At 42.3% G+C, this 26,620-nt stretch overlaps 1 protein-coding gene across 1 annotated transcript in view; it reads right to left on the reverse strand.

Moving 5' to 3' along the window:
* Positions 1-26,620, reverse strand: part of TSBP1 (testis expressed basic protein 1) — a 59,494-nt gene that overhangs the window by 16,407 nt on the left and 16,467 nt on the right. The window contains exons 4-17 of the mRNA XM_053914056.1: positions 25,362-25,394; positions 24,146-24,175; positions 24,030-24,050; positions 21,095-21,115; positions 20,529-20,549; positions 18,797-18,817; positions 8,260-8,298; positions 7,668-7,688; positions 6,847-6,867; positions 6,104-6,124; positions 5,510-5,530; positions 4,956-4,976; positions 2,280-2,300; positions 1,749-1,769 (exon numbers count right to left, since the gene is read on the reverse strand). Coding sequence (XP_053770031.1) covers positions 1,749-1,769; positions 2,280-2,300; positions 4,956-4,976; positions 5,510-5,530; positions 6,104-6,124; positions 6,847-6,867; positions 7,668-7,688; positions 8,260-8,298; positions 18,797-18,817; positions 20,529-20,549; positions 21,095-21,115; positions 24,030-24,050; positions 24,146-24,175; positions 25,362-25,394 — 333 coding nt within the window. The remainder of the gene's footprint in view (positions 1-1,748; positions 1,770-2,279; positions 2,301-4,955; positions 4,977-5,509; positions 5,531-6,103; positions 6,125-6,846; positions 6,868-7,667; positions 7,689-8,259; positions 8,299-18,796; positions 18,818-20,528; positions 20,550-21,094; positions 21,116-24,029; positions 24,051-24,145; positions 24,176-25,361; positions 25,395-26,620) is intronic.

The following is a 26,620-nucleotide window of genomic DNA, read 5'->3' on the forward strand; positions in this document are numbered from 1 at the left end:
ACAAAGTAGGAGGGATCACAATACCTGATATCAAACTGTGTTATAAGGCCACTGTATTCAAAACAGCCTGGTACTGGCATAAGAGCAGACACATGGACCAATAGAACAGAACAGAGAGCCCAGAAATAAACCCAAATCTCTATGGTCAATTAATATTCAACAAAGGGGGCAGCAGTATAAAATGGAGCAAAAATAGCCTCTTTAACAAATGATGTTGGGAGAGCTGGACAGCTACATGCAAAAAAATGAAACTTGACCACCAACTTACACCATACACAAAAATAAATTCAAGGTGGACAAAAGACTTAAATATAAGTCATGACACCATGAAAGTCCTAGAGGAGAACATAGGCAGGAAAATCTCAGATATTCCACGCAGCAATATTTTCACTGATATGTCCCCTAAAGCAAGGGACATAAAGGAAAGAATAAACAAATGGGATGCCATCAAAATAAAAAGCTTCTGCATGGCTAAAGAAAACAGTATTAAAATGAAAAGATAACCAACCATATGGGAAAACATATTTGCCATAATACCTCAGACAAGGGTTTGATTTCCAAAATATATAAAGAACTCACACCACTCCACTCTAAGAAGACAAACAACCCAATTAAAAAACGGGCAAAAGACCTAAACAGACACTTCTCCAAGCAGGACACACAGAGGGTCCAGAGACATATGAAAAGATGCTCAGCATCACTAGCCATCAGAGAGATGCAAATTAAAACCACAATGAGATACCACCTCACACCGGTCAGAATGGCCAACATAGACAAATCAATAAACATCAAGTGCTGGAGAAGTTGAGGAGAAAAGGGAACCCTAGTGCACTGTTGGTGGGAATGCAGACTGGTGCAGCCACTGTGGAAAACAGTGTGGAATTTCCTCAGAAAACTAAAAATGGAACTGCCTTTTGACCTGGCAAGTCCACTGCTAGGATTATATCCTAAGAACCCTGGACCACCAATTCAAAAGTACCTATGCACCCCAATGTTCATAGCAGCACAGTTACAAGGCCAAGTGCTGGAAGCAGCCTAGGTGCCCATCAGTAAATGAGTGGATCAAAAACTGTGGTACATTTACACAATGGAATTCTATGGAGCAGAAAGAAAGAAGGAGCTTCTACCCTTTGGGACAGCATGGATGGAACCGGAGAGCATTATGCTAAGTGAAATAAATAAGCCAGGTGGTGAGGGACAAATACCCTAAGATCTCAGCTTTAACTGGAACCTAATCAACAAAATGGACAAGCGAACAAAATATAACCAAAGACATTGAAATTGAGAACAGGCTGACAGTGACCAGAGGGGAGTGGGGAGAGGAGAACGGGGGAGAAGGGTGAAGCGTTTACAGAAACAGTGGAAAGAATATTTAAATTTGAATATCTTTTCCTAGTCTTACATTTATTTTTAAATTTTGCTTTCCTTTTCTCATTTTCTCTATATGGTCTTCATTTTCTTTGAGTAGGCCCTTTGTAAACTATAAATCTTGTCAGAACTGGAAAGCTACCCTTACTATTTCAGAGAGTTCTTCTATATTGTTATAGAAGCCATTGTGACCATTACTAGGGGAATTTTCTCGCTCTTTTTCCTAAAAAAATAACCCTGGGGAATTCTTGGCAGGTGAAATCTGGGAAGCTTGAAAACATGTTTAATACCAGTGTTTTTATGACAAGACAGGAACCAGAGCCTCTAGACACTGAGGAAGATCAGTCACACCAGAGGGAAGAAGCAGATAAGGGACTTACCACTGGAGCCAGCATATTGTACTGAAAACAGAAACAAACATACTGTGGTTGTTGAACATGTAAAACACACGCGCCATTGATGTTTTCGATGGGAGAGCAGGGACAATGGTTTCCCGGGAATTCCTAAATCCTGATTTTCAGGATTAAATATTTTAAATCCTGCTGTACTACAGCCTTTCCATAGAATCAGATCTTTATTTCCGACACTTGTAACTCTAGTTGGAAGGATAACCACTTCATTCTTGCCTTTCACTACCGGTCTTCCAGGTGAAATCTTAATTGTATTTCTTTCCCTCCTTCACATCACTATTTTTTTCTTCATATCACTTTGTTCCACTATCAACCATCTTTCTTTTGTCTTCTTGCTCATTTCTTACGTCCTCCCTCAGATTCTCTCTATTGTACCTTCGCTTTGGAATGTTCTTGTCATGATTATTGACAGACGAGTATCATATCTATTAGAAAAGTGTTGTGCTACCCACTATGGATTTGAGTGATCTATATGAGCTGACACATACACAGGTGACTTACCAATAGGTCCTGGGGTTTGCACTAGAAAGAAATTAAAATTGGCATAGTTAGTATGGGTGTTCGGATGAAGAACACATTTTTCATTAGTTTTATTCTAGGGTGGGGCTGTGGCAGGTAGAGTAGGGGAGAGGAAGTGGTGTCTGCAATGAGAGCATCAGGGAGAACGCATCCAGCTATGTTAAATACAAGCAAAAGGGACACTTAGCGTATTCTGCAATATTTCAGTCTGTGGAGAGGGTTTTTTTTAGGATCCTGTCAACTTAGGAGACATGAGGGAAAATTGAAACTTTATACTTTCCTTTCCTGTCGATACCAGAAGATGCTACTTTTTCAAGGGATGCCCTTGTACTAAAACCTGCGTTTCTGAAAAACTAATATGTCCAGGCTAGGCATTCGGTAGGAGGTAAGGAGACAGTCTTCTCACGGTATCCAGCTTATGGGGACTGACGGACTGACTGACTGACTGTGGCTTTGCTCAGCTTTAGAGTCTGTGGGCAGAGTCAATAAAATCTGTTTTTATTGGGAAGTTGACCCTCAGGTGATTTTCTGGCACTGACTCTCTGGTGACCTGATGAAGATCGTAAGCCTGCATGCTAACTCGGCAACATTGCTTTTGCATGAGAGTGATCCTTGATGGTAAATTGCGTGCGAACGGCGGGGGGACTATAAATACCTGTTAGGAAGCCCCAGCTCTGGCCTCCCTGAGTGTGGTGACCGTGCATTTGGGCGTGTTTCTGAGGTCTCTGTGGGTGACGTATATGGCGTTCTCACAGGACATTGGCCTCCTGGGGCTTCTAAGCCAGGACAGCTCTGGTACGGAGCCAACGGAGGCCAAAGAGAGTAGTTCCTGGCTGGCTCTGTGGACACCTGTACAGTCCACTGGGAAGACTATTGCCACCCAAGAGGGATGGCTGATCCAGCCCTGCTGGAAAGCTGTGTTTCATGCCTTGGATCCACTGAGTAGTGGGGTGCCAGGGGAGGGCTCTGATAATTTCTGTGGTTAGTTGAATCTAAAAGGACCACCCTCCTCGGAGCGCGCATCGCAGCATCTTTCTTCTCCGCAGCTCCTCACGGCACGGCACTTGTCATGGGAGGTATCCCAGTTCTGACCCACAAGCCGCCCCCCAGAAAGCTAGGAGGTAGCTTACCAGTTCTGGATATCCTGGGCCATGAGCTGTAGTCAAGTTAAAATTTAGGTATTTTGCAAAAGTAATTTGATATTTGCCTTGACTGTGATCCTGGAGTAGAAGGCCTGGGCCTCCTGCCCTTTGGTGTGAGCCACTAAGTCCTGGGCAGACAATCATTTCAAATTTTATTTCTTCGGTTTCCCTGCATTTTCTTTACCCTTTCCACTTTTAATTCGTGACTCTTTGTCCTTTCCTTTTTTTTTTTTTAGCTTTATTTATGTTCATTTATGTTCATTTACTCTTCTTTCTTTTCCCATCTGCCAATTTACTTAGTCTTTTCTTCCAATTTTCCTGTTTGTTTTTTAAAAATTTCTCTTGGTGTTTTTTTTTTTTTTTTTACTTTTTAACTTGAATCTTCATTCTCTTTTATTCTTTGCATTGCACTTTCTCTCACTTCTGCTCCCCACAGGCCATTTTGTTGCCTGAATTCTAACATTAGTTCATTTTATTCTTTGCCAATAAACCATTATAAAACCCAAAATGGTAGTGGAAAGAACTCAACTAAGAATCAGCAAAACCTAGTTCTAACTTCATTATTAACTAACCATCCCTCTCCCTTGTCGCTTTGAGAAATTACTCCTGAGCCTCGGTTTCCTCATTTCCAAAGACACGTATATCACTCCGTTACCCACCGTCATTGGAATGTTTGTAGATCCAGTGAAACGATGCATGTGAGGGTTAGAAAAATGATAAGACATTACAGGAATCACTCAAAGAATGCGAGAGGTACAAACACAGGACTCATATTCATTGTTAGATGAGTATAGGGGGGCCTCAAGTCATGCTTCTTTAGTTTCACAATTTAAAAAATTCTTAATTTCTGCTAGGAGCACTGTAATAAGTGTGTGAAGCTGTCACTGCTTGCTGTTAGTTTCTAACCATGTAATATAACGGAGCGGAGTGGGGGGGGGGGAATGGGACAACTGTAGTAGCACAGTCAATAAATATATTAAAAAACATGTAATATTATGGGCGATCTCATCCTGGAACCTCACCATTACTTATAACATTAGGACAAGTTCTTAGGAGTTGGTGAAGATTGAATCCAACTGTCCTGGAGAGAACTTTCCAGAACAGTTAGAAATGAAAAGTAACCTAAAGTTTGCATTATTTTGTGAAATGAAGATACTCTAACGATAAAAAATTATTTGCACAGGAAGCAAGAAGTATATGTGACATGCCCTAAATCTTGATTACATATTGGTGCTAAAGAGCTAGCTTATATACTTAAGTGGGAACAGCTCAGAAAGGACCATCCTTGGGGGGTATTTTTTTTTCACTTTGTATTTCAGCTTCAGACCTAATATTTTTTTTAAAATGTGGAAGCTGGGTGAACCCAAGCTCTAGGAATTCTGGGCGGGATAACAAGGCAGTGGAAGCACCTGGCCCTGGAGTCTGTGGGCACTAACCATCGAAATAAAAATAGACGGGCGTTCTAAGCACTGTGGAGGATCGAAAGGCATTAATAATTGAGGCCTAGGAGACTTACCAATGGTCTTTTGAGTCAGCTCTAAAATAAAGAAAGAAAAGAGAAAAGAAGTAAAAGAGATCAGTAAGCGCTTTAAGACTCTGGGGTCAGCTGCATCAGGGCGGTGGGGTGCTGGTTCTTACGGGGTTGCTAAGGCAATCTCACATATGTGAAGGCTTCCTCTGCTGATGGGTCCACAGAGAAGGTAAGTAGCAAAGGTTCTAGGTGCAGGTTACCCCTTTAGTCCATTTAAACCTTGTAGGGGATTTAAAAACAATCCCCCATTCACACTTAATTTTCTTCCTGTCTCCCATTATTTTGTTTGTCTCCAACTCACTATGTTTTTAGAAGTCCTTGTGTGATTTTGATAAGCCCCTGGAAAACTACATTATGCTTTGTATTTAGCGGTGCAATGTACATCCACAGGATCATTACTGACTTACTGAAATGCTCGGTAGAAAAATGCCAAAAGGCCACGAAACTGTGGACCCCAAATCCCAACATGAAGTCAGAGAAGATCCTCTAAGACACTGCTGGAGATTAAATGTCCCACAGTAGAGAATTGGAAAACTTACTGATAGGTCCTGTGGCTCCAGCTGAGAAACCAGAGAGAAGGAGAGGAGAGAGGTCAGTACGCTTCATCCTGGGCCCGGGGGTGGGGTGGGGGGGGGAGGACACCCATTCTCTGAAGCTTGCTCGCTCTGGAGGGAACGGCATTAGGGAAACCAGAGGAAGGCCAGGCCTGCGTGCACTGCGGTCCGTCACCGCACAGACTCCAGGTGGCACCGTGGGAACAGAGGCCTCTCCTTGTTCTCAGTGGCGGTAAACCTTTAAGAGGATTGGGATTTATTCCATACTAATTTGTAACGCCTCTTCTTTTCTTACATTTTCCTTTCTTTTTTTCTCATTCCATTAGAGACTTGTTTGAAAAGTCTCTTGCTGAGAGAACATTATGAATACTAAGAGGGCCCTTTTCGTTTCTATGTTCTTAGGTTAGCCCATGGGCTTTGCAGCCTCTCCACTGGACGCAGAGATCCTGTGGGAACCGTGCAATAGGAATGCTGAGGGGGTTGAGGCACATGGTCCCCAGGACACAGGGTAGGTCAGTCCTTAAGCCCTTGTGGGGCAGGAATCAAAGGAACCAGAGAGGGGCAAATATTGGTACTTACGAATAGGTGCTGAAAATTGCACTGAAATACAAAGAGGAGGAGAATCAGTGTGGTTTGATGTTAACAGATTTCTCATGCAACCAATATTGTTTTTAAAGAATCTGCGAAGCAGCTCAAACAGAGAGAGAACTACCACTGCGGGCTGACGACAGTTATAGAGGGAATCCCATAACCCCCCCAGCAGGTCGAGTCACTCAGCACTCCTATCAGGGGAGAGATCTGTGGCATACTGAAGGTCGTCAGCTCTCCTCATTTACTTCTGCCCTTCCTCTCTCCCCCCCTCCGCCGCTCAGCTGTCTCAAAGAGTTGAGAGGGGTGGAGAGCAAGGGGTTCCTTTATCTTGTTTTTCATCTCCACATCTTCCTTTGTCTGTATTATGCTTCATTGTTTTGCCTTCTCCTAGAATGTCTTATTCTTGTAGCTCTTCCCTCAGTTTAGGAAAAGCTCACAGATAGCTGTTTTGATTATTTTTTTTATCATAACTCTAAGAATTTTTTTTCTGCTAGTTATTTGAAATAAAAATTATTTGGCTTTCCCTTGTCTTTAGCCCAGTGACCGTTCAGGGCTTTTTGCTTTTCCTGATGACTCGGGCACCAGGACGTGCTGGGAGATTCAAATGCAACCAAGAAGCATGAGTGGGAAAGCCTGCAGGTACAGGAGTGGGAACACCTGGAGTGGGGAGAGGGTCCCATATTCCGCAGAGGGTCCGGCGTGTCAGAACAGGAAACAGTAAAGGAACTCACTGATGGGTCCAATAGCTCCAGCTAAAATTCACAAAAAACGAGACAGCTAATTAGAGTGGTTATCTGGCAAAGAAGAACAGAGTATGCATTGCGATTATTTTTGGGAAAACAGAAATTTAGGCAACAGGAGCAAAATTCCCACTCTATTTGAGGGGCAAATAAGGTTTATTCTTCAATCTGCATCGTGGGGGCCCAGTGACTACTGTGAACTGAGAGTGGAGCTGCAGGATGTAGGGGGAGGGCTCCTTCCCTGGACGTACTTTAAGCAGCAAGAACAGAAAGGACTGTAACATCTCAGAGTGTGTATGCATTTCCGTGTAGCATTGTTTTTCTTTTCTAAGTCAACTGCCTCTCACCCACCCCTGGCTCTTTACTCCCTCCCAGGACTTCTGCCACAGACATTTGTTGTAACGGCATTTAAAATGCAGTCTGGACACTTCTTCCAGACGTCCTCATTGTTCACAGCAGGGCACGCACATTCCACACAACCACCGGTGACAGCCTGGGGACCCTCAGCCAGGGGGCGGAGACTTCCTGCCCTCTTCCTCCCAGTGCTGCTGGGACTTCCAGCAGGAAGCCTTGCCGCCTTTCTCTCCAACACTGGTTCTTAACACGCTTGCTTTTGCTGCTGGATCTCAAGACTTTGAGAAAATTAAAAGTGATAGCACTTCCTCACAGAGACACCCAGCTTGTTAAGATAATGGGAGGGAATAAGAAGGAGAAAGGAGTTGACTGTTTGGCAGGAGAAAGTCAAAACATGCAGGAATGAGTGTCTCACACATTCTAAAAGTGTAGTGGGAAGGAAGGCCCAGAAAACTTACTTATGGCTCCTGGGGTGCTGTCTGCAATAAAACACAAACAAGTAAGCTTGGCGGGAGCAGGCTGAAGGGTATACATGCATTTCAGGGAGTTTCAGATCAAGTGCTCACTACCTACTAGATTTGCAGGGAGGGCAGTGAAAGGTGAGTCTGCACGTCCTCCCTTTTCCCTTAGGAAACCCATGGGATCACACTCCCTGCAATTTGTTTGCTGTTGTTCGTAATTTTTACTGTATTTTTGCTATCAAATCCTTCCAAAAGTCTCTGTCTATTTCTGACAAATCACTCCATCAAGCCTCAGGATTTCCCTTTTAATTAATTAATTACTTAAAATACTTAAAATTAATTAATTAAAATAATTACTTAATTATTCTTATTAGCAGAGCTTCCATGTTGTTAAATAAGAAAACAATCAGTTACTTAGGGGATCCTGGAATCAGCCTCAAGTTCCTCACACTGGTAAGTAGAAGGAGAAGAGTAAAATAGTGAGTTTTGTCCTCCTTTCCTCCATTTTTGTGTGCCTCCTCAGCACCCTAATCGTAGGCACTTTGCACAAGATTAAAAAGAAGTGGGTTTAGAAAGAGGGGAAACTTACAAAATGGCCTTGGAGTTGCTTTTGAACTTTTTATATCACCTATAATGAAAATCGACAAGAGCTGCAATAAATAAATGTTTGCTGCTTAAACCAAAAACAAAAGAAAAAACCTGACAAATATAACATCAGTTTGGTTTAAATTTTCAGAGGACATGGAGGGTAGGCAATCCCAGTCTTTTCTTCCCAGGTGTGATCTACACATCGTCCTGAGGTCAAACACGAGAATCTCAGTTTTGCCTCTCTCTAGCTCTCAGACTGGGTAAATTTCTAAACCTGTAAAACAATTTTCTAATCTTTAAAAATGGTATCTCCTATCTGACTTACACTTCAGGGTTGCAGGAAAAAATGAAGGGTAATAATGAACAGGAATGCTGAAAAGTTCTACTAGAATGTTATGGAGAGAAATAGAGACTACAAAGGATTTATAAAACTTCTGCAAAGTAGTAAATTTTCACTGTGTTAAGGGTGTTCTGCTTTATTTTACTTTTCTTCTAGCATCTGTTTTTTTCTTTTATTCCTTATTGTCATTTGGAAAGTTCTGAATGCTGCATTTCATGAAAATTTCACTTTTTTTTGTTTGTTAATCTTTGTTACTTCAGTCTTTAAAAAGACACGATTTTTTGTATTCCTCAGTTACCATAGGACCTTAGTCATGTCTTTTGAAACTCCAGTGAGTTCGTCAGCGGTCGAACTGTTGTTTCTGCCTTCAGAAAAACTAATCTTAAGATGTCAAAATACTCTTTGCTGAAACAAGTTTATTTATGAGATGAATTATTGTTCTCATGGGAATTTCAAAGGTTTTGCATATGTGTGAAATTATGATGAATTTTTAGAACGTATGTTGGATCTTTCATTTATCCGTTCTGAAGATTTTCACTGAAATTCATTCTTCCTGTCCCTTTCCTCCTCACCCTTTATCTGCTCAACCCTTTGCTCCTTATGTACTTTTATTTCTCTCTGTTGAAATTTCTGTAAGTGCTGAAGTGTTATTAAAAAAATTTTTTTTGATAGGAAAGTTTTGTGTGAGTTAAAAACTTGGCAATTTATTTCTCTTAAAATAATTAAATACATACAGTTTTTGCCTGTGTACTTATGACTGTTTCTGTTTTTTTAGTTTGTTGTGTTTTGAGGGAAATAGTAGCTTTTCACAGAAATGATAAGATCTGCCTTAGCAATTGGAAAGAGATACTATGTGGTATAAACTGAGGTGACATACTGCATTCTCACCACCAAATAAAAATTTAAAAAAGATAACCCTCGTATTTTTAAGATCTTTAAGATTAGCGATATTAACCTATATTAGGGATGGCAAATATATGTGAGTTATGTGCTAATTTTGATAGTATCTGTAGATGAGAAGAATTTTAGGTTGCCCTGCGGGCTGAGCAGGAGAGAGACTTATTATTGGTTACTGTCTGCCGTGGGCAAAGGCCTGGGCGGGGTGGAACGCACGATATAGTTACCATTCCTGACCTTACACAACACAGAGTAATGAGGACAGAGGGCATTTTTGAGCTGAGAGGTTTGTGGCCTTGCTCAGCTGAAGACAAGTAAGCAGGGCAGTCAAAGGTCTCCAGTTACTGACTTTCAGAGTGGAGAAGCCGGTAAAAAACTTAAAGATTTGAGTATTTTGCCAAAATACTAAGTATTATGTATTTTTGGATATTCTGTCTAGTGGAACTATCGGAAGCAGTTGTCTCAGAGAGCTCCACGTTTCCCCCACTAGACGGAAATACTGGTTGTTTGTGGGGTCATAAGCTCAGGCTGGCTTCAGTGGCCCAGCAGGTGTCAAAAGCTGTGAATCTGTCAGCTATAAGGCGGGATCTGCCAGTATAGTGGGGATGCGGGTCATTTGAAAAGTGCACTCCCCACCTAGAAGTGTTCAAATAATGCAAATGGTAAGATTTTATTCTTTTTTATGGCTGATCACTATTCCATTATATGTAGGTACCACATCTTTATCCAGGTGTCTATTGATGGCCCTAGAGGGTATTATTAGTCTAAATAAAGTAAGTCAGACAGAGAAAGACAAATGCCATATGATCTCACTTGCATGTGGAATCCAAAGAACAGCACAGATTCACAAATAAAACGGAAACAGGCTCACAGGTACAGAGAACAAACTGACAGGCGCCAGAGGGATGAGGACTGGGTAGAAAAGGTGAAGGGAGTGGGGTACAATCGGCAGTCCCCAAACAGTCGCGGTTCTATAAAGTGCAGCATGGGGAACGCAGCCAATAGCACCGCAGTAACTACGCGTGGTGCCAGGTGGGTTCTGCACTTACTGAGTACATCCCTCTGTAAATTATATAAATGTCTAGCCACCATGCTGTACACCTGAAATTACTATAAAATAATACTGAATGGCGAAAATAGTAATAATTAAAAATTCAAAGACGTGAGGAATTCCAAGATGGCTGCAGAGTAGCTAGAAGTTGTGACCACTTGCTCCCAGTCCCGTATCGGACTTACAGCTGAATGTCAGAGCAATCAGTCTGGAAAACCAAGGGAAGGCTAGCTGATTGAGATACTGTGACAGAAGAAGCCACATAGAGACTGGTAAAAAGGGAGGAGATGCGGAAAGTGAGAGCCCCCTCAGGCAGGTGTGGCAGCAGCTGACAAGCTGGGGGAGGGTATTATGGCTGCAGAATTCCGTCTGCCTAGGAATGTGCGGTCACCACCCCGTACAAGGATCCCCGACCCAGAGCACCAGAGACAGGAAGAGGAAACTGCGGAACAGCTGACTGTAGGAATCAGTGGGGATTCAGCTGGGCCGGGTTACTGGGACTGCTCCACCCAGAGAAGAGCTCTCCTATTGGCACGGCACCAGCCTGGACAGTTTATGGTCTGGACTCCGACTGCTGGCAAGGCCACACTGCTGCACTTGGGTCCTGTGGAAGGGTCTGCTGGTTGCACCCAGCAGTGACTTTGTAGAGTCTTGTATTTCCTGGGGAGGCATTTGGTGAAGACCCAGCCAGCGATTAAACTGTGTGGCTTGGGAAAGAAGAGCAGTTTCCCCCACCTTGAGCGCACAGCCAGCACCCCTACCCTCACCTGTTTAGCTGCTCGGCTTGCCCTATCTTGCTGTGTTCCACAGCACAGCAGAACTGTGCGGAACTGGGACTTGGGCTCTCTCCTGCTGGGTTCAGATCCTACCTGGAGCTGGGAAGATTGTCCCCACCCTGCTGAGACCAGCTGTGCAGAGAAATTGTGCACAGTGATGTGCAGGGCTGAACTGCGGCCCTGTCCGTCTTGGTTCTGTGGCACAGGGGTAGGGGGCCAGGGAGCCACACAGAGATGGGATTTTCAGACTGTGTCTCCCAGGAAGGCTTCTGCCTGAGAGCCAGATGGGTGAGTGCTGGGCTGTGTGGCTGCATTGCAGGGAGGCAAATCCAAGCTTCCATGTGGGTTCAGCCATGCTATGCCAGGAAGAAGAAGAAGTGCCCGCCTCCCTCCTACAACTTGTGGGCACCAGTCCCAATGGGACACTGTTTGGATTAGCCCTGTCAGGTCCCAAATACCCCACTGTGTGCAGTTCCATGGGGGGAAGGGACAGTGGCTCAGAGCAAAGAGATTCAAAGTGTGAGACGCTTGGAGGCTGATGTCTGGGACCAGAGTGAAGTGCTTAGCCCACTCGCGTGTGCAATGCCAGCATCATCCCCAAGGGGAGACACTTTTGATCTATGCCCTTGAGCCCTGGGCAGCTGAGCCTGCAGATGGTATGGCTGGCTCTACCCCTCAAAGATCTAACACCTCTCCTTCCAAAACAATTAAAAAACCCCCAACCCAGCAGGAGGGCAGACTTCTAAGCTTTTTGAGAGCCAGCATTGTCCTAATTCCAAAGCCGGATAAAGACACTACAAAGAAAGAAAATTATAGGCCAATATCCCTGGGGAACTTTGACACTAAAATCCTCAACAAAACATTAGCAAATCAGATCCGGCAACACATTAAAGAGATCATACACCATGATCAAGGATTTATCCTGGGGAATAGATGTTAGTACATTGTTCACAAATCAATAAATGTGATACATCATGTAAACAAAATGAAAGAGAAAATCCACATGGTCATATCAATAGAAGCAGAAAAAGCATTTAGTGAAATCCATCACCCATTTATGTTAAAAACACTCAGCAAATTGGGAGTAAAGGGAGCATTAAAGGCCATATATGAAAAACCTACAGCCAACATCATACTTAATGGACAAAAACTACAAGCATTTCCTTTAAGATCAGGAACAAGACAAGGATGTCTGCTGACACCACTCTTATTCAACGTCATAATGGATGGAAGTCATAGCCACAGTGATCTGTCAAGAAAAGACATAAAAGCATGCAAATTGGAAAGGAGGAAGTAAAACTGTCATTACTCACATATGACATAATACAGTACATAGAAAACTTTAAAAACTCCACCCAAAACTGGTAGTGCTAATAAATGAGCTTGGCAAAGTAGCAGGTTATAAAATAAATAATCAGAAATTGGTGGCATTTTTATATATCAATACTGGACTATCAGAGAGAGAAACTAAGAAAACAATCACATTTACCATTACAACCAATAAGGTACCTAGGAATAAATTTCACCAAGGAAGTATAAGACCAATACCTGAAGAAATATAAGACACTGAAGAAAAAAACTGGGGAAGATACAAATAAGTGGAAGCATATACCATGTTCATGGATTGGAAGAACTAATGTCGCTAAAGTGCGTACTACCCAAAGCGATCTACAGAGTCAATGCAATTCTGTTAAAATACCAATGTCACATTTCACAGATCTAGAACAAATATTCCCCAAATTTATGTGGAACCAAAAAAAGACCTTGCATAACCTCAGCAATCTTGAGAAAGAAGAACAAATTTGGAGGGATCACAATACCTGATTATCAAACTATACTTCAAGGCCACTGTAATGAAAATGGCCAGGTACTAACTTAAGAACAGGCATAGAGATTATTGGAACAGAACAGACAGCCCAGAAATCAGCCCATGCTTATGTGGCCAGTTAACATTTGACAAAGAAGGCAAGAGCATGCAATGGAGCAAAGACAGTCTCTTCAATCAATCATGTCGGGGAAACTGGACATATACATGCAAAAAAAAAAAAAAGAATCTAAACCACCAACTTATACCTTACAGAAGAATAACTCAAAATTGATAGAAGATTTAAATGTGTTGTGAAACTATAAAAGTCCTAAAAGAAAACATAGGCAGTAAAATTGCAGACGTATCTCAGAGCAATATTTTTGCTGATATACCTCTCAGGCCAATGGAAATAAAGGAAAAAATAGATGGGACTGCATCAAACTTAAAAGCTTCTGCACAGCAAAATAAATCATCAACAAAATGAGTGGGAGAATATATTTGCCAATGATACATCTGATAATCATTGGGTTAATTTCCAAAAGATATAAAGAGCTTATACAACTCAACACCAGGAATACAAATAACCCAATTACAAAATGGACAAAGGACCTGAATAGACACTTCTCCAAAAAGAACATACAGATGGCCAAAAGACATATGAAAAAATGTTCAACATCACTAATCGTCAGAGAGATGCAACTGAAAACCGCAAAGAGACATCATCTTACACCTGTCGGAATGGCCATTATCAATAAATCAACAAACAAGTACTGGTGAGGACGTGGAGAAAAGGGGTAACGGTTGGTGGGAATGCAGGCTGGTGCAGCCACTGTGGAAAACAGTATGGAGTTTCCTCAAAACTTAACAAATGGGATTTCCTTTTGACATAGGAATCCCACTTCTGGGACTTTATTCCAAGAACCCTGAAATACCAACTCCAAAGAATATATGCACCCCTATGTTCCCAGCAGCACTGTTTTCCATAGCCAAGTTCTGGAAACAGCCCAAGTGTCCATCAGTAGATGAGCGGATAAAAAAGATGCAGTACATTTGCACAAAGGAATACTATGCAGACAAAAAAAGAAAACGAAAGAAAGAAAAAGAAATCTCACCCTTTACAACTGCATGGATGGACATGGAGGTTATGATGCTATGTGAATAAGCCAGTTGGTGAAAGACAAATACCAAATGATCTCACCAATAGGTGGTATCTGATGAATAAAATAAACTGATGAATGAAATGGGAACAGAGGCATGGATACAAGGAACAGACCCACAGCTGCCAGAGGGGAGTTTGCAGGGTGGACTGTACAAACAGAAGTGAAGGAATTAGCTAGAGAACACGTGCACAGCCCATAGGCACAGACAGCAGTGTGGTGACGGCCAGAGGGAAGGGGGCTTGAGGGCTTGGGGGAGACTGGCAAAGGGGGCAGAATGTGGACATCTGTAATAGTGTAAACAATAAAAGTAAAACATAGTTAAAGCAGTATTGCTATGCTAGCCAAAGCACATGGACAGGCAACATGGGGCTAGTGAGCTGCTAATTTGGGAGTTTGCTTCCCCCCCACCCCCCGCCCCAAACATTTTTTATTGATTTTAGAGAGGGGAATTAAGGGAGAAAGAAAGGGAGAGAAATACTGATGTGGGAGTGAAACAGCAGTCGGTTGCCTCCTGCTTGTGCTCTGACAGGGAGATCAAACCTGCCGCCCTGGCATGTGCCCTGCGTGGGAATTGAACCTGCAACCTTTTGGTTTGCAGGGTGGGGCCCAAACTGCACCACACTGGCCAGGGCCAATTTGGTAGCTCTGCTTTGAGAAAGGCAGGGGTCTAGGTGAACCTCGCGCATGCTTCAGCTACAGAGCAGGTGAGATTAGCATCACACGAGCTGTGACCTGAGTTGGGATAGGCCAAATGAATGTCCTATTTTCATTAATATGAGGATAGGAATCTGGCTGGATCACATTTAACTAAGACCTATGATTCAGAAACATGTAGAGGTTGCAGAGCACCTGTGAAGTGTGTTACATTTTAGAGAAAATCATGAAACAGTGATACACAGGGTCTGGCAGAAGTAAGGCCTGCTTGAGCGTGGTTGGTAGGGTAATAATATGGGTGTAATAATTTATAGCTTTAATTTGAACATTTCACCTACATGTCATAGTGTGATATTATCATGTTACAGAATTACATGCTTATGATTTTGTAACAAAGGGAAAAGGGGCGTTATTTGTGCTGGACACTGTATAATTTCTTCTTTGAACAAGTAGCAATTATGCTAGTTGGAAATATGACCAAAATATAGGATTCAATATGAAAAATTTTACCACAAGCACATAGTTCGGAAGGGAAAAAAACAAACAAACCCTGTCCAATCGGGATTATTTGTTTCTGAATTTTTCCATTGTATTTTTGGGTCATTTTATATGATTCTCTCACTTTTCTGCCCTTCATTCCTCAGTCTTCTCTTCCTTTAGACATTGTGTTCATTTTCCTTTGACAATAAGTGGAAATTGGTGTCAGGGGACGGACTCAAGTTTTATCGCCTTTTTTTCCCCTTCTCCATTCATTTCTTCCAGTTCCCCTCACTTCTTCTCTCTTTGGTATTTAATTTTCAACTGGTTGTTGAAATTAGTTCTGTAACTGATTTAAAAAACTTAATGAGCGTTCAAATAACTTGCCTACATTCCGAGAGTCAGAACATAGGGAGCTGGCCTGGAACTCAAAGCAGCCTGGCCCCAGAGCCTGTGTGTGTAACTGCTAGACAACAATTCATCTGTCTGTTCGAAATACTTTAATTAGCAAACAAACATTTTGCAAGTGGGTTTTAGTAGCTCTTACTGTACTGTTCTCGGTTCGTGGAGTAATAATGCCTACTTAGTAACAGGAGTGAGCAATAATTTTTTCCCAAGCCCACAGCCAAAGCGAACAGCATCATTTCCTCCTTTGTAGGTGGAATATAGTTGGAGACAGAGAATCAAGGGAGGGGCTATTTGGGGTGGAGGAAAATGAGACCTGCCCTGTGTTTCAAGGAGGAGTTAATGGAGGAGGAAAATGTCAAGACAGAAGGGAGAAGCTCTGACCGCAGAAGAGATAATAAGGTGGGGTTGGGAGATGAGGGCTAAGGCATGAGTGGAGGAATTTGCTTGAAAGCAAGGGGGTGTTTTGTTGTCCTAGAGAGAAAAGGGAGACAGGCTACCATGGTGTGGGCAAGGTAACTAATGAAGGAGAAGGTGGAGCATCACGAGCCTCAAGCCCTGTTACTCCGACACAGCATGGAGCAGGTAGAACAGGCAGGTGTCCTCTGACCAGAGCTGGGGTGCCATGACACCGAATTTTGAAAGCAGAAGAGGAATCACAGGTCCTTGCAGTAACGCTAAAGAACAACCACACATACTTAAATCAGCCTAGAGTTAATGGTTAAAATAGTCCACCCGTGTCCCCAGAGTCTCTCCAGAAACGTGCCCTCAGGATACACTAGGCTCTTCACTTCCTGGCAGGCACCTAGGTTGCCACACCTGCTTGTGCCGAATCTTCTTCCCCCTTGGACACTAGTCAGGAGTGAAAGTTTTTGGCAGATTATACAGGTTTACGATGCTTCTGGTATCCTGATTTCATTCAGCACCTTTCCTTTTTTCCCGTATTTTCCATCCCCCAATCTCTTTTCATTTTGGAGAGTCTCTTCTCCGAAATGAGACAGCTTCAGGAACCAAAGAAGAAATGTTAGAAAGGTTCTAGTTTTATACAAGAAAACCGAGGCCGAGAGAAGGGAATCTCGATGCCTGCGTAGGCTAAAAATCATAAAATAGTAGCCCTTTATCTGTGGTTTCACTTTGCATGGTTTGAGGTACCTGTAGTCAACTCTGGTCCAAAAATATCAAGTGGGAGCGTCCAAAAATAAACAACGCAGAAGTGTTAAATTGCTTGCTGTTCTGCGTAGTGTGATAAAATCTTGCTCTGTCCCATCCTGTCCCCCTGGGACACGGGTCATCCCTTTGTCTAGTGTACCTGTGCCGTAGATGCTCCCTGCCTCTCAGTGTCTTAGTAGCCAGCGGGGTTATCAGGTTGACTGTTGAGGTATTCCAGTGCTTGTGTTCAAATAGCTCTTATCTTACTTAATAATGGCCCCCAAATGCAAGAGTACTAATGCTGGAAATTTGGATATGCCAAAGATAAGCTGTAAACTCATCCTAGGTATGAACAGCAAAAAACATAGTATCCATTATGTTGGGGACTATCTCCAGTTTCGGGCACCCCCTGGGGGTCTTGGAAGAGGCGGGATATTACTGTAGCAGCTTTAGCCTCCAGCATTCTGATTCTAATTCTGATTCTAAGTTCAGTGCACTTTTCTTCTAGACCCCACACAATTTTCTCCTCTCTCTGTAATATTCCTTTAAATCGTAATTTACTTCTTCCTACATATTGGTTCTCCTAATTTTTGTTTGTATTAATCTCTGCAGTGTTCTCATTGTAAAATGATGTAAATTTTAACGACAATAATTATGAGAATAACAGCAATATGCAAACTACTATAGAATGCACCCTCTTTGTATTCAGTGGAGAAAGGCTGAGCATTTGTCTTACTTGCTTCGTGTTGGATGTTAAATTGTTATGTGAAGTTCGATAGTTTCCACCATCTTTTGGGACCCTATTAAACTAATCTCTAAAATGATGGGATTTAACAATGCTCTTTTCAGCTCAACTTTTAATGATTCATTTAGTCTAAATTTGCATCCTGAAGCCCTATATTTCCTGGCCTTTCTAGGATCTAGGATCATGGGGGAGCATAAAGGTTGACATCGTAAACCTAGAGTCTGCCTAGAAAAGAGCAGGTAGGGAGAACAAGGTCCCCACACACCAAGGGCGGATGGGAAAAGACAACTGTCACGTGCTCACTCTCCTTGTGACCTGTGCTACCTGACGCACAGGTAAATGCACGAGGCAACTGTTAAAAGGCATTTAATTTAATCCCCTTTTGAAGAAGAGCATCAGGAAGAAGTCCTGTCACTCTCCTCCCCAGGGACTCCAACTCCTTCGTGCCCCCTGTGCTGTGGTTTCGTTTAAGGATGCTGTGGTTTAAGGGTCCTGTGCTGTGGAGATGGACCAGAGACACGAGGAAGCTGGTGACGATCATGGAGGCCACTTACTTTTGTGTTTCAAAGCCTTTGTGAAGGTTGAAACTTTTAAGGGAATTTGAGTGTGGGCTGGGTTGCAGCCCAGGGAGGTAGGAGTTAGGCATTTGGTGTCAGCCGAACCTGGGGACCCGTCTAGGGCAGCTTCCCGTACCCCTCAGTCATACGAACCTTTGAAATTCTCAGAAGACCGACAAGACTACTCGTCTCTCATACGGTATCATATCCCTTATCATCTCCTCTTTCTCACCAAGTTCTCGCTCTCTCCCTTCTGTACTCTGTTTTCCTAGCACTACAAGTTTTGAAATGTTTTCTGTCTCCTGCTGACACGCATCATGGTAAACCACTAGAAAGTTTCATTTACATCCTCTACTTTTGGCTGAGTATTGAGGTGTCTGGGTTATAAAAAGAGACTGAAGAAAGGTAGAGTCAGGCTTTGGCTGTGCCTCAGCGAAGAAGTCGGGGCCATTTGGGAAAATGTCCCCGTGGTTAAAAGGGGCTCAATGTTAGTACAATTGATGAAAAGTAAGGCACTTACCGATACTCGACCGAGACAGTGCTAAAGAGAAACAGAACAAGAATGAGAGCTGAGCTTCTCAGGGGGATTCCGGGCCCACGGCTACTGGACTAGGAAGTGTTGTGGGGACAAGGGCAGCCACGGCCACGTCTGTTTTCCGTTGTCAGTTGCTACGCACTGTAACAGGCGGGCGGGTACCCATTTACAGATTTTTGGGGGGAATACACTTCAAATTTTGTGTATTTTCTCAGGAATATTCTTGTGGGAGGATAGAATTCCAAGGTCTATACAACCTATCTTTTAATGTATTTTAGTAAGAGACTAACAATATTTGGGGCATTACTGTTTTCTCAGTCTATGGAAACTTTTCTGTTTCTATGTCTTGACCAAAAATTGACCCAAACAATTGGTTTTCCAGAAAAAAAGTTAGTCTCCTACCTCTGTTATTTATGAACAAACTAAAAAACAACCCCTCCGACAACACCCCATCCCCCAAAATCTCCTTTTGGTTTAAAGTCCTTTGTGTGGAAAGAGAAACTTTATGACTATTAAGATGAAGTATAGGATAACATTTTGGTGATAGGAAGATAAGGCCAAAAAAGCACAAACTAAAAGAAAACAAAAGGTTGACAAATGTTATTATAACAAATTGTGTGTGTGGGGGTGGGGGGGTGGGAGGGAGAATGGGGACCTTCTAAGGCCAAGAGATACCATAAAAACTTGAACCTAGGAAACAGAATTGGAGGAGATATTTGCAAATACTTAATGTACAATATAAAAAAGTAGCTTTTGTAACTATAAAGCATTTCTACAGACCAACAACCAAATGCTTAGGTACATGGGTAAACAACAATACATTCGTCTAAGATGAAGCCTAACTAGCTAGCAAACGAATGTGAGGGTGCTCAATTTCAGAACTGAGCAGGAAAATGCAAACGAAAGCATTTTACACTCATCTAAGGGGCCGTGAGGTGAAAGGATGTCAAAATCTAGGGTTGTGATTGATGGGTGGTACTAGCAAGCTTTTGCGCATTTTGGTGTGCTTCCTGTGTGACCACCGTAGAGCTGCACTAAGCAACAGCTAGTGAATTGAATGTGCCCCAGCGACATAGATGCTCATGCACCATGTGATTCGTGAGCCCCCCTCAGGGCATGCAGCTGGATAAACTGCTTTCCGCTTACTTAAGGACGTCTCACATCATTTGTGAGGCAGGACATTTGTGATAGAAGATATTGGAAACGTTGGGAATGTAGCAGTAGGGAAAAGAATAGAATAAATATTGTATATTCATAAGTTGCAATATTTTTCAACAATTAAAATGTATAATCTGCATTTCCGTATATCTCAATATTACAATGTTTTGGAGAAAAAATCAAGTTGCAGTGATACTTTCAGAATGATGCCATTTTAGTAAAAATTTTAAAGGAATCCATACAAAGCAATACTACATATTGTTCACTGCTACGTAGAGATTATATAACTATATGAAAATAAATTTAAAAGATTCATAATACAATTGTAAGTCTTTGGGAAGAGGGGAGAGAAGTATGTGGACAAAAATATCTCTGTTGTCTGCCACTTGACAAATATGACAAAGTATCATTTGTCAAATCTAGGGTGTGAATTCGTAAGTGTTAATTACTTTTGTGCTTCATTTTTGTAACTTTAAGAGAAGGAAAAGACGAATGCAAAAACTACAGGACTTGCACACCAGCTGGCACTAGAATTGAAAGAAAAGCACAAAGAACTTACCTGGGGAGTTGGCTGATGATGCTACGCAGAGAGAGAGAGAGAGAGAAACATTAGGTGACTATCAGAATCTGGATGGCTAACCTTTGCATATCAGCTTCAATCATGGTAACTTCCTCTAAGAAGGTGAAGCCCAGGCCCAGGGAGACCCACTGCCCCGGTGGCGGGTACTGGAGGTCGCCCCCACCAGCGATCGCTTGTCCTGTCAATCACTATGAAGTGTTTCACCTTTGGTAGACAGCTGCCGTTCCTGTGAAACTTCGGGGCTTACATGTGACTCTGTCCTCATCCTCCACTTTCTCCTTTGGTGTCTTTTCTCTTCTCCCCATTAATCTCCATCACTTCCTTCTTTTCACTCATCATTTCCCCTGTTTTTTCCCTTTCCTGTCAGTCGATTTAGAAACTTGTTTGTTACCAAAGGACCATCCTAAACTAGCATGAGGAAACTTTTCCTGTTGCTTAGTATTTAAATGAACTGGTAGGGTTTCTCTTTCCTCAAAACATTTACAATCTAGAGAAATATTATTAGTGGGAAGCAAATTTTTGTTCAGAAACAAGAGAATGCTTACTATAATCTCCTCTGGATCCATCTAAAAACATAAACAGAACAAAAATTAGTCTGGATTGTCTATTTCTCTAGTTTTTTTAAATCTCATTTTTCAATTATAGTTTACATTCGATACTATTTTGTATTAGTTTCAGGTGTACAGCATAGTAGTTATGCAATCGCGCACTTTACAAAGTGATCCCCATGATATTTCGGAGACACCCCCCCCCCGGCACGATGCATAGTAATTACAGTATCATTGACTATATTCCCTATGCTGTATTTACATCCTGTGACTATTCCGTAACCACCGATTTCTAGTTTTAAGTTTTTTTCACCCATCCCCCTAACCATTCTCCCTTCCGGCAGCCATCACTTTGTTTCGGTATCTACGAGTCTGCTTCTATCTGTTTCTGTAGTTTTGGTATTATTACAGAGGATTACTCGATCAACAGCCTCAAGTGTCCAAGTAGGCAAGAAACTGGAGGCAGAATTTCCTCATGGCTTAATCTATGAGTCAAATGACATGACCAAGCAGCAAGGGTTAACTGAGGAACCCGTGTAGTTAGGAGAAAAGATAAACTGTATGGGAACAACGCACCAGAAGAATATGTTAGTTGTAACATAAATTGATACCTCGTAAGAGAAAAGAATGGCAAAATATTTACTTAGCTGATTGAGAATTTAAGTCCAATAAAGACATGGCAAGTTATAATGAACACGTGTGCATGTATTTATGGTGATTGGACTTGCATCCTGTGACCTAAGACTTATTTCTCAGTGATGTCATGGAAACGACTCTCTAAAGGATCTGAAGGCAAAGCAAATTCCAGAAAACTAGTCATGTGTTATGTTGGATGACAATAGGATTTGATGTTTTATGAAAGTGTAAGTAGCTAAAATCTACACAGAAATGTAAAGAAATGTGCTTTTTCCTCAGCTTATTTTCAGAGAATGAGTGTTTTCCTTCCACACTTGGTTGTCGTTGTGACGGGAATTAACTGCCGAGCACACGCAATGTTCTGTGATTTACACTAATGTTACTTATTTCTCATGGTTCGGTGGGTATTTTACAAATGGTAAATACCAATCAGAGCAAATATTAAGAGAGGACGAGCACTTTCTTGTGCTGCAATTATGTTTGTTATAAAAGTCAATGGCATTAAAAATAAATCCAGTGTATTTAACAGGTTTTGAATTATTACAGCAACTTTAATATGTAATGTGTGATGTATTTAGATTCAACTAAGATTTAGGTACGAAATTTCATGTACCTAAACGAATGTAATGATCTCACCTAATATGTTCCTGTCAGAGATTTTTATAGTCTCAAGTTGAAGGGCAAATACCCATTTCTATGCTCAGAAATGCTAGAGGGCAGACTAGCAGAACTTGGGGACTTAGAAACCTAGGGTGACTGAGATTTACAGGGTCACCTTAGAGGTGCCTAGAAAGTCAAAGAGATAAATTATCATTTGGCTTTATGAAACTCAAATTACGGCTTATTTAGGCAAGAGTAAAATGTTTACCGATGCAAGTTTCCACTAAGAACGCAAGGGCAGATGGAATGGAAAGGAGCGAAGGTTGTAGACGCCGAACTAGACTCCGTAACCAGAAGCTGACAATTAGGTGTTACTAAATCGTGTGAGAGTAGCCTCTTACTGCATGAAAGGTGAAGTCGGGCCATTCTCAGCTCATATCCAGGTTTAGTCACCTGCAATCCCTATGGCGTTGGGACAAGTCACTAACATCTCTCCTGCATATGCTTCTCTTTTATAAATTAGGGGTATCAATTTATAGAGAATTAACTGATTATTTAAGAACTGCTTATTAAGGTTCCCCCTGTGCGATGAGGAGAGGAGACTGTAAGAAGGCAAGGATAGAAGCACAGGAACCAGTCAGCAGGCAGCTGTAGTAGTTCAGGCAGGAGACACCGGTGCTCTGCCTATGACTGCCATCGTGGTGAAAAGTGGCCCGACTTGGGCCGTGATTCAGAAGCGTCAGGGATGGGGTTTTCTGGTGGATTAGCAGATGAGAAGAGTGAGAGACAGGAATGAAAGATGACGCCAAGGTAGATGGCCTGAGCGATGGGGTGGACACAGGTCAGTACCTGTGTGTAGCAGGAATCAGGGCTTTGGTTTTGGACAGGCTAAGACTGAGCTGCCTCTCCTACATCTTCAAGACCAAGTTTGTTCACTGCGCAAAGGCGTGTGGGGACTGACATCCCTGCCGTGTCACTGCTGCGGGGCTGCATCCACCTGGTGGAAGGAGCCCTCACTCACACTAAAGTGACCCATAAGGAAATACAGGCCATGGGAGGCTTTTTGGGTTCTTTATCCTTGTGTGGTTGACAGGGCCACTTACAGATATTAAATAAAATAAAATGAAAAACGCCTGCCAGAGCGACCACATGGTATGTTAGTTCTCTTCCTTCCCCAGCTCGCACGGTGTTATTTCTCTTATCTGCGTCCCTTCAGCTCCTCCCAATCAGGTTGCTTCTTGCACGGGTTAAATGTGGTGTTTTGAAGAGGTTTGTTTCCCGAGAAACTGAGGTGTAGATGACAGCAGTAGAAAATACCAGCACTTCTTTGGGCCCTTAAAATTTTAATGCACGTGTCATACCCTATGTGATGAAATCAGGGATCCGGTCTTCCATTTGTTAGCATTTGTATTAAGAAAGGAACAGGGAATGATTAGCATTTCTGAACTCTGGGACACTGAATCCCGTGGGAGCACTCGGATTTCTTTTGTTAACCAATCAGGAGGGGAGTAGGAGATGAATTGGAGAGCCCAGGGGCAAAGGCGCCTCACACGTGAGGGTGAATGTGTCTCAAAGCTTCTCAGATTCTTCTGTACTTGATTTCTCATCAATTTATCTGGGCAGGTTTTTACAGCCCCTCCTACAAGAAAAACATTGGTTTTTCTGTAATTTTAACACAGTCTTTAAATATACTTACCTTGATCATCACATGAAGTGTCTAGAGGAGTGAGCAAAAAGAAAAAAAGATGTTTAATTCCTCATGAACAGATTCCTGTATTAATTTCTCAGCAATTTGGTGTTGAATTTATTTACCACTTTCTGTCGAATACGAATGCCGGAGTCCTGAAAGACAAGGAGGAAACTGTGAGATCCACCTTGACCGCTGCGTCTACATTATTTTCTCACTAGGTGCAGGTGTTTACCTCTTCCTCTTTCAGGTCTCTGCGAGGAAAGCTCTTTGTGCAGAAAGGAGATTAAGTTTACCACAGCCCAGCAAGAAATGTTTCATCACTAGTCTAAAGCCAACTACAAAGAGATTTCTCTTCTTTCCCGAATGTTCCCATTTTCTTTGAAATCCATTTCAGAAAACAAAGAAGTGATGCCTAGTCCTTTGCTCCTTGCTCTCGTTGGTGGGGACACATGAATCACAGGTAAGGAAAGGATTAACGGGCCAAGAGCCCATGTGTGGGGCATGGACAAGCTGCTTCCCCTGGGGGCTACGAATCTCTATGCATATAATTTGTGTGTGTGTGTGTGTGTGTGTGTGTGTCCCTCCAAAAAAGTAGACAGTGCCTCAGAATGTCCTTAGAACCATCAAACATTTCTGGATGTTTTATTTCAAATATTCTTTATCATTATTCCTTACTCATGCCAAACCTCATGTCCTCATTTGAGGGGCAGAGTATAACTCTATTATTAAAAAGAAATAATGAAATACAGTATATTTTTATTTAGTATATCTTTTTGTCTTAAATTAAGTGGGAATAGTACAGTGTAAGAATATGAGTCCTGGACTGAGGGCCACGGGCCTGAGTTCCCTAGCCAACTTCTTCCTTTTCCATGAATTTGAGTAAGTCTCTTAACCTTTTCGAGCATCAATTTCATCTTCTAAAATGGAGATAATAAGTTGTGCTCACCTATTATATTGTACTTTATAGCTTGCAAAGTATGTTTTCATGTACATTATTCAATCTTCATGACAAGCCATGAATTATATAACATTCCTATTTTGTACAACCAGGAAGTTGTTCTGGAGAGGTTCCTGAACATTTCCACGATCTTGAGATAAAGAGCAGATGGTAAGAATTCTTTTAATGGTCTTAAAAAGGGACATATTTGCCTCGTCTGAAAAAATGCGTAAGTCCTTCATGTGTGTATTCATGCGCAGAGAGATGGGTTGGCGATTGGATATTGCAACAGCGCACGAGGTGCTGGTGGAATAAATTACACTCCAAAGGAGAGGAGGTTAGTTTGTTCTCTAAAAAACACATCCTTACACTAGTTCTCTCATAGTTTCTAATCTACTCACCTCTACCATCCTCGTAGTCCAGAAGACCAGCACCTCAAGAACAAAGAAGAGAGAGCTTCATGATTTTGCTTTTTGAAAATTAGTGGGGCTTTAAGAGTCTGAGAGCTAAGGCAGACATGAACTCCTGGTGGTAAATAATGACGGAAATTAATTCATCTTGTAGGAGCTAGGAACCGTGCATAATTAGCAGGAGCAGACACGGTACGGTCATGTGACCAGCAACCAGTTTCATTTTAGTGAGGCTAAATAATAATCAGAAGGGGCTTCAAAGTTGCTTTTCCTTCTTGATACTTTGGCACCAGCTCCTGTTTTTCTTCTCTTACTAATTCAAGGCTATCTTTCCGCAACTTTGGCGCCTCACTGGGCATTGCCATGGACAAACTACTTCACCTCTCCTTATCAATAATGATCATCTTAGTTGTGTTCACTTTTATTACTCCTTGCTACATTAGATTCTTTCCACCTGGCCACATTGCTGAGGCATCATAGCTCCCAGACTTTGACCTCTGCTTCATTGCCCAAGGAGTCTGCTATTTCCATGGCTTGGTGCCTCCGTTGCTGCTCCCTGACTATAGGTATCTGAAGAGAGCCCCAGAGTCACGAAGACCTACCACTACCAGTTCATTCTGCCCACCTCCAACTTGGCACCCAGTGCTGCCTAGAAGTCTTTGGTGCATTTCTCCCAGTAACGTAGAAGTTCCGTTCACGGAATGACGCCCCATGCGAACAGCTGCCAACACAGTGTGAACAAGACAGACTTGGTCCCTGACTTACGGAAATTCCATAAACGCTTCCTATCTTTCTTTTTCTCATGGGCACAAGTACTTACTCTGTTCTGAACTGTATCTCGAAACATCAATTTCTGTGGAAGAATTAAGCAAAAATATTTCTGTTGGTCCCTTGTGAGATGTGCCCTTTCTCCTGTCCCAATTCTCCTCACTCTAAATTTTTTTGCTCCTAAGGAGGGCTTTTGATCTGCTGCATTTACTGGTTTCAGCCTGTTTTCAGAGCCTCCAGCCAGCCCTGTGCTATCCACCGCCCCCCCCCACACACACACCATTTATTCTCTGAGGGATCACAGAACTGAAGATGAAAAATAGGGAGGGAAACAGCTGACTAGAAGGAAGTGGGAAAGATACTGAGAAAAATCTGAAAACAGAGACCTCGTGACCTAGACGTAGGTCATTGCCTTTATGAACCCAGCTGTCTCCTTGACAATTACTAGTCTATATGTGTCTTGTCTTATCATCTTCCAATTT

The sequence above is a fragment of the Desmodus rotundus genome, chromosome 11 (genome assembly GCF_022682495.2).
Source record: "Desmodus rotundus isolate HL8 chromosome 11, HLdesRot8A.1, whole genome shotgun sequence".
In the NCBI taxonomy this organism is placed as follows: Eukaryota; Metazoa; Chordata; class Mammalia; order Chiroptera; family Phyllostomidae; genus Desmodus; species Desmodus rotundus.